This window comes from Rosa rugosa, chromosome 5, assembly GCF_958449725.1.
Source record: "Rosa rugosa chromosome 5, drRosRugo1.1, whole genome shotgun sequence".
Taxonomy (NCBI): domain Eukaryota; kingdom Viridiplantae; phylum Streptophyta; class Magnoliopsida; order Rosales; family Rosaceae; genus Rosa; species Rosa rugosa.
The window spans coordinates 45,965,542-45,974,157 of record NC_084824.1 but is presented as its reverse complement, the minus strand read 5'-3'; the positions used below and the strand labels follow the sequence as shown (position 1 = coordinate 45,974,157).

The window sequence follows — 8,616 nt, the reverse complement described above, 5'->3', positions numbered from 1 at the left end:
GTATAGATCGGGGAGAGATAGAGCAAATTGGGGAGAGAGAGAAAAAAAAATTAAAAAAAAGAGAGAAAAAATTAGAAAAACTTGAAATGTCCATTTTGCCCTCATTGTGGGCCCCCATGTTGGCTCTAACTCAGCAGCTGACGTCATGTTTCGAGCTAAATTCAAATTTTGGACTCGGGTGATGTCATTTGAGAGTATAGGGACCATCGTAATCGATTTTCAGAAAGAGGGACCAATCTGATTTTAGGCCTAAAGTTCAGGGGAGTAAATTGAATTTAATCCATCTTCAAAAACGCATATTTGAGTTTTGCTAGCTAGCTTTATGAAATAGTGGATTAACTGAAGCAAACTTACATAAAACAGGGAGTTTGAGTCGATTGGGTGTATACTATTAGTTACATCCACATTAATGAATGTAATAGAGTTGTAATAACTAATCTCCATCTTCTAGCAAAAAAAAAACTCTTATCTTCATCTTCCGTGGGGGTGCGAAGCATTTACTTAATTGGGAGTTAGTACGTACATTTTGCAAGCATGGGACTCGAGATTGGCAGAGAGTGTTTCACTGACTGATGATCCAGTTGAATGCTGCACAATTAATCCAGACAGACTGGTTATTATGAGATCGAAATATGTAAGAGCTTGAGGGAATATTAGGTTCCTCTGTACTATTCTGTGGGTTGTTTTATATCTGATTATGTCTGACCTCCCATAAATCTCTTGGTTTGACAACGGTTGTTGGTTCAAGGCCTATGTCGGACCAATGAGCAGTGACCGTAGCTTTTGAAGGACCTCTGTTCCACAGTACTAATGCTACCCTGTTATCACTAAGAGGGCCAGCCCATACCTATACGAAATTGAATTTCAGACCATGGTATAGTTTCATTAACAAATTTACATGTACATGCTTTTGCAACTTAACTCAATGATAAGAACTCTTCATCTTTTAGGTCATTAAAACTTTGGCAAAAACAGTAAAATCGGAAAACTCTTTAGTCGATGATGTCACTTGAACAACATTTTACAGCATAATTTCTTACTTTGGTTGGTTTTTGAACACCTAATATTGTTAAATATAGACCTAAAAGATGAATTCTTCCGGTCATTGCATTACAAATTTAGACGTGTATGCAGACGTCAGGCATTGTTCAATAGGAATAGGATGAATTACTTACCTGCAAATCCGTACCACTTGTAACTTGTTTCCCTTGTTCTCCAAGTTTGTCTGTTCATAGATAAAAATAATGAAACTAACACTTACGATCCAAATACATAAACATTGTCTTTTTTTTGTTCGATCCTTTCAGAAACATTTCATTATTACTACTGTTTTCTCTTACCTTGATTAACTGCAATAACTTCCTTGTTGCTTAACAGATTGAGAGTCGCATTATCCATAGATCGTATATCACATCCAATTAACAGAGGAGCCTGCAGTTCAGCGCAACAAGTTCATACATAAGTCATACCTCTATTAAGTCCAAATTAAGGGAAAAAAAAGAAAAGAACTTGTAAATAGCTAATCTGGTATGTGTTTGTCGTGCTACCTTAGCTAATGCCCAGATGCTGAAATGTGCACGATATTCCTCCTCAGTCATACCTCCATTTCCAACTTCAAGCATATCAGGATCTGGCATAAGGTAGTGCATGTTAATCATTTATTTCATTCTGTTTTCTCCTATATCTATTACACAAAATTATCATCAACTGTTCTATTCTACGTGTCGGTAATGATTTCCACTAGTAATTTAATTCATTAATATCCCGTTGTTTAGAAATGCATCAACTAAAAAATGGCTAAATGTTAAACCCTAAATTAACCTTATATTTAAATTTTGGAGATTATTACCATTCCATCCTCCAGGCCCAGCGTATGATGCCCATTTGTCGTTTTGATCCGCACGAGATGTCATACTAGCATAGATTGACATTTTTTTGCCAATATGATATTAATACAGTTAAATGACAAAATGATATAAAAAACAATTAAACTCATGTGAAAGAATGAAATGAACACCTGTAGCTGTAATGCTTATATATCTATACAAGCAAGGTGTCAACTTAAAATCGAGGAAGTTTCTAAATATGTTGGATTATAAACCTCATTTCTTTTAGTCATCGATCGATATCATTGATCTTGTACAATTTTAGCTAGCATTAGAAATCATGGACTTTCATTCACCGCATTAATACATCAGTTCATGAATATAGATCTACTTTATTTATGGCAAAATGTAAGTACTACTCTATGCAGAACATCAGAGAAAATTAATAATATACTATTGAATAGAGCATGTTTACATTATTCTATCAAATCGTTAATTAATATGTTGTAAATAAAAATATGACGGTTATACTTTAATGTGCTTGAAATATATAAGTAAATTGCTCTCACCTATTCCAGTTATCACCAATGTCTCCTGTTGTTCTCCAACTATTTCCAACACTCGCTGCCCAAGTTGCAGGGTCTTCCTGTCCCCTAGAGATCGACATTACAGAATGTGATATGAGAAGTCCATGTACGTAACAAGCGGTTTTGATCTGATTATAAGCATATAGTACGTGTTTCACTTTTTGGTACATGCAACATCATCATCATTTTTGTGTAGAATGAAAGTTTATTATCGATCTCACCATTCACATAGGGAAAAGAAGATGGGCCTTGTGGAGTTTAGTAAAGCTTTACTCATTACTGGATACCTATTTCCCAATAATACGATCACAGACATTAGTACAAGTAATTATTAATTTAAGTAAGATAATCAATTAGTACTTAATCAAAAGGCAAAAAATACCTTTCTTTAGGACTTGTACCCGTATTATGACAATTATCATACTTCAAGTAGTCAATTCCCTATTTATAAAGATAATTTGTCATATTAATGAAACTGAACATATAAAAAGTATTATCTAATTATATTAATTCTGCCCCAAAATTTGAAAAAATACGTACCCAGGAAGCGAAAGTTTGTGCATCTTGTTCCTCATGGCCTAGTGATCCGGGCATTTGTTTACTGCATGTCAGAGTTCTGTGGATTAAAAACGAAGAAGAAATTAATTAGAGATGGACAACAATACTGATTGTTAGCTCTAGAAGATCTGGTAATTAATTAGTTACTGGGACAGATCTACAGTTACCATACACAAATTTGAGAATGTAGACATTCACATCTCTTAGCTAGTAACCGAGCTGAAATGTAGTTAAATGATTCGAAAGCCGTAGAAAAGTGGGTAAATTAAATGGGTAACTAGGCATCACAAAAATTTGACTTGCCACCACAAAAGACATCTGGTGTCATTTGAGCAAGGTGCAGCGGCCACTTCTATTTGGGACTGTATTAGTGTATTTTGGCATCATGGGTTTGATGGCAAGGCATGCCACAGAATCTTGACGACGACACTGGAACGTCCGTTGCAAAATGCTCGTTTCAATAAAAAGTTTGGCATGCAATTAATTAAAACTAGCCCAAAGAAATGTAATTAATAGAGACCAAAAGATCTACCCAGCATCAGAGTAAATCCCAAGCTTCAGCCCTTTGCTGTGGACATAATCTGCTAAAGCCTTGATTCCAGATGGAAATGCTGAAGATTTAGGAACGAAATTTCCCTGCCAAATTGTCCTCAGAAGTGAGTGATATATATGTACATGAATCTAGATTTAAGGAGACGTCTGCGATTGAAAAAAGTGCAAAAATCTATCCTCCATGCACCGTGTGATATAAGGATCAAAGCGGCGAATTCATGTAGATCAACATTCCAGTTAGAAAGGAGTAGGGGAGACAAGAAGTGAGGGAAATATTATGTTGTGTTTATTTAACCTAAATTGGGTTAGAAAGGAGTCGGAGAAACAAGAAGCGAGGGAAAGATGGAAACGGAGTAAACATGAGTCACTCCTATTAAGATGTTTACTGCATCCGGAATTGGAGTAGAAACACAGCTATTTTGATCATTGAATGGTATGAGGATGTTTTCGGAAGAAAATATTATGTTTTAAATAAATGAAAGCGAGTTGTTAGACAATTTCTATCTCTGCTATTATAAAGCGAGACCGTCATTTTGGTCACCAAAATATAGTTTGACTAATATACCCTTACATAAATGAAATAAAAAAAAATCAAGAAATAATTAAATTTAAATGGTTTTAATTGAAGTAGATAAGATACACAATTATCCATTATCATTCAAAAAAAAAAAAAAACAGTTATCTTATGAGAGACTTAACCACGTTAAAGTCAGTTTCCATGCTTCAGAAGTTCCATGAGAGACTTTAACCACGTTCAAATCAGTTTTCATGCTTCAGAGTTTAGAGCAATAGTAATATGCAAACTCATGTTTGCCCATGTTTATATCAACAAAGACCAGACGAAAAAGAATTATTAAACGGTGAGCCATTTATTTTGGAGTTTCTTTTACAATTCTTTGAACACTAATTGAATCTCTTCTTCAACTTTTCTATGCAGTAACAATTTATACAAATGGTGATTGTCGAGGTGTTTGTAAGAGAAATGCATTTCGATGTGCTTCATAGAAGGAGTTCGAGGTATTAAGTCATTTCAAACTTCATCGTTCTTCATTTTTTTACTAATAACATATGCATCGCACGGATATGAAGCTAGTAATAAATTTGGGGACTGAAATTCACACTCCTCATTTTACAATCTTCCATGTTTTTTTTTGTAACTTAAATTTTATCTTTTATATAAATTTCAACCAAAAAAGAAAAAAAATGAGTGTGAATTATATAAGGAGTGTGGATTTCACTCCTCAAGAATTTTGGTATAAAAAATTAAGGGAAAAATTCACCAACGGTGTCTGGACACTTAGGGGACTTTCAGAATGATACCTGAACTTACAAAGTTATCAATGTGATACCTGGACTCATTTTTTCGTATCAATGTGATACCTACGGCCAATTTCCGTAACGGCTCCGTGACGGAAATTGGCCGTAGGTATCACATTGATACGAAAAAATGAGTCCAGGTATCACATTGATAACTTTGTAAGTTCAGGTATCATTCTGAAAGTCCCTAAGTGTCCAGACACCGTTGGTGAATTTTTCCCAATTTTGCACGTGCGATGCAGGTGAGTCACTTAATGAAGACAAAATGAACGATTTACCCTCAAATTCTTTCTTTCTTTTTCTTTTCTTTTTTTCTTTATTCTTCTTTCTTTCTTCTTCTTCTTTTCTGGTTTCTTCTTCCCCTGATTTGAATCATCAAGATTCAAATCATCTTGCTCGTCCGATTCCTACCGCCGATCGCCGATCAAACACCGCCGCTACGTCTCAATCCACCTTCATGCACCACAGATGTTTCTAGTTCCCCAAACTTCAAATCCTATAGCAAATTGAAATTGTGCATTGAGGCTTCACCACTCACTCCGAGTTCATCCCCGCGCCGTCGCCAATGACTTGACCACAACAACCTCCACCACCGCATAACAACGTCGTCCTCCGCTGCTTCTCGATTGGGTTTGGGGATAAGGACTGCTTCTTCCTTCACCGCTAGCAAAATCGTGGAGGCTCAATGCCACATTCTAAGGGCCACCGACCGGAAGGACCGCCACAGCAAGGTTTGCACCACCAAAGGCCCCAGGGACCGCAGCATCCGGCTCGTCGCCCACACCGCCATTCAATTCTACGACATGCAAGACCGGCTTGGATACGACCAGCCTAGCAAGGTCGTCGATTGGCTAATCAAGATAGCCAAGGCCGCAATCAACGAGCTTGACTAGCTGCCACCGTGAAACCCAAACTAAATTTATGTTCATACAACATTTTGTCCGACGAGGCCGATATCCGCCGCGCAGGACACGCAGAACGTGAGCCTCAATTTCTCGATGGTGGAGGCTCCGAGTTCTTTGTCTACTAATCGGCGAGGCACAATGGTGGGTAGTAGTGGAGTGGCGAAGCTGGTGAATAAGAACAGCTCGAATTTTCTGCAAGTGAGGATGGTGTGGAGGCCGAAGTTGTTAATCTTTGTCTGCCTAAAATTGCCTCTGATCGAAGTTGGGCTAGAGGCCGAAGTTTTCGGCTAAACCGATGAAGTTGCAGGTGAGGATGGTGTGGAGGTGGTGTTGCATGTCAGGAACGAAGGAGAGGATGGAGGGGTGGGATTGGAGCTGTGATTTGAGAGTGGAAGGCTGGCGGAGTCTGAGTTTCTGATCAATGGTGTATAAAAGGGGGTCGAAGGAGAGAACGAGAGTGGTGGTGGTCAAGTCATTGGCGGCGGCGGCGGGGATGAACTCGGAGTGAGCGGTGAAGCCTCAATGCACAATTTCAATTTGCTATAGGATTTGAAGTTGGAGGAACCAGAAACATCTGTGGTGCATGAAGGTGGATTGAGACGCAGCGGCGGTGTTTGATCAGCGATCGACGGTGGGAATCGGACGAGCAAGATGATTTGAATCTTGATGATTCAAATCAGGGGAAGAAGAAACCAGAAAAGAAGAAGAAGAAAGAAAGAAGAATACAGAAAAAAAGAAAAGAAAAGAAAAGAAAGAAAGAATTTGAGGGTAAATCGGTCATTTTGTCTTCATTAAGTGACTCACCTGCATCGCACGTGCAAATTTGGGAAAAATTCACCAACGGTGTCTGGACACTTAGGGGACTTTCAGAATGATACCTGAACTTACAAAGTTATCAATGTGATACCTGGACTCATTTTTTCGTATCAATGTGATACCTACGGCCAATTTCCGTCACGGAGCCGTTACGGAAATTGGCCGTAGGTATCACATTGATACGAAAAAATAAGTCCAGGTATCACATTGATAACTTTGTAAGTTCAGGTATCATTCTGAAAGTCCCCTAAGTGTCCAGACACCGTTGGTGAATTTTTCCCAAAAATTAATTAGCCAAAGAGTTGGAATCACTACCTACCTCCTACATCAATGAAAAGAGAAAAAGAAAAAAAGTCACTCCAGATTCTCTTGGGTCCATACTAATATGATTCTTTTTTATGGTAGTCGATCTGATAGAGAGAATGTAAATTAATGACTCTATTTTCATCCTATTCTTGGTTAGTTAACGGTCCTTTAGTCATCTGATCGTCAACATACATCAACGTCGTTTCAGTATGTACCTGTAATTAATTGTTTGTACAGTGAACAAATCATTTTGTTGAAATTGTGTACCTAGATCCTTATAGATAAAGAAAATCAAAATATAATGGTTTATATGGTTAGATGCAGAGATGTTTGCATGTATTAAGTTGTAGAAGTAAAGTACCTCCGAATCTCGATCAAGTTCAGCCCAGCAATCATCTAAACAATGTGAAGAGAAAAGTTAGTAAAACATTGAAGCTCTGTACTCGAAATTACGAGGTGATGGAAAAGATTTAAGGCTGCAAGGACCATACCTAAATTTATATATTCGTAGCCAAGTGCAGCAAGTCCTGTTGATACCATCGAGTCCGCTGTAAAAAGTTTGAAATTATGTAAAAATTTCTTTGGAGAAAATTCATAAGTTCCCTCTAGAAATATTCAAAATAAGTAGTTACCAGTTTCTCTAATCAATTTTTCTTCAATGTGACAGTTGAAGTGATTCCAACTATTCCATCTGCTCACCAATCATCAAAACATACATACAGCAACTTATTTCTCAAAACAAAATATATAGAACACCATATTCATGTGAAAATAGTGCTCGATCAAGTTTATTGGTCAAACAAATTGAAAATATATATATATATATATATATATATATATATATATATATATATATATATATATATATATATATATTCATTGAACGTACTGAAAAAGAAACACTTATGTGTGAAACTAAATGTAAATTAAATTGACGGTACCTCCAACTCAATTTGTAAGCATAACTTAGGCAAACTATAGGTACCAAACTCATAATTTGGCCGTAATAAAGTATAACATCAGAAATACTAAACTGAAATTTTGAAAAAAAGAAGGAAAAAAAACCTTCACAACTTACCCCATAGGTGGTGTTATACCTAGTCCATTGACCAAGAGGTTCCTCCTAATATGATCCTGTCCAGTACTGGATCTTATTATCTGCCGACCAGCAACTGCGCAGTTGGTATTGAACACAAAAGAAATGCAGATCGCCACCAAAGCTGCCCGCTGCTGCCGAGAACATAACCAAGGAGCTGCTGCCATGACCATATCAGGAATGAATAGCTAGCTCTATACTGGAAGCTAGCTCCTGGCTAAGGATTAGTAATGAAGGAATATATAACTCAATGACCAAGCTATGTATACAGTATATTCTAAAGTTAATCATGGCTAAGGATTAGTAATTGGACTTATAAGCTATGTATACAGTATATTCTAAAGTTAATCATTATATTTTGCTGCAGTAGTTAATTGCAATTATTTTGGACTTATAATAATCCACATGCATGCATTTGTAGCTAGCTAAACTGGCCTTGATTTCTCTCTCTCACATGCGTGTATACAACCATAAAGATACAAAATAGTGGTAAAGTTAATTTGCATTTCCAGATTTAAACGGATCATGATCAGCTAGTCCATTTTTAGAGGACCATTGTTATCTTGATGAGTTGTTGGTAATATGGAATCATTTGCTTGGAAGCTTTCATATAAGACAGTCGGGGGGGGCCACATTGTCTTGCAGATACATAT

The 8,616-nt window shown here is 37.0% G+C and overlaps 1 protein-coding gene across 2 annotated transcripts; it reads right to left on the bottom strand.

Moving 5' to 3' along the window:
- Window positions 1-263: 263 nt before the first annotated feature.
- Window positions 264-8,286, bottom strand: LOC133707791 (alpha-galactosidase-like). Of its 2 annotated transcripts, XM_062133277.1 has the most exons (15): window positions 7,946-8,280; window positions 7,500-7,558; window positions 7,359-7,415; window positions 7,229-7,263; window positions 3,504-3,607; window positions 2,954-3,029; window positions 2,796-2,854; window positions 2,635-2,700; window positions 2,396-2,479; window positions 1,850-1,914; window positions 1,548-1,630; window positions 1,341-1,431; window positions 1,176-1,225; window positions 707-847; window positions 270-588 (listed from the first exon to the last, which is right to left on the bottom strand). In XM_062133277.1, the coding sequence occupies exons 1-15, from the start codon at window positions 8,134-8,136 to the stop codon at window positions 502-504; spliced, it is 1,248 nt and encodes a 415-aa protein (XP_061989261.1). In that variant the 5' UTR covers window positions 8,137-8,280; the 3' UTR covers window positions 270-501. The 2 variants fall into 2 exon arrangements, with proteins under 2 accessions (XP_061989262.1, XP_061989261.1); XM_062133278.1 differs by lacking the exon at window positions 707-847 and having other exon boundaries at window positions 264-588; window positions 7,946-8,286.
- Between the last annotated feature and the right edge of the window lie 330 nt (window positions 8,287-8,616).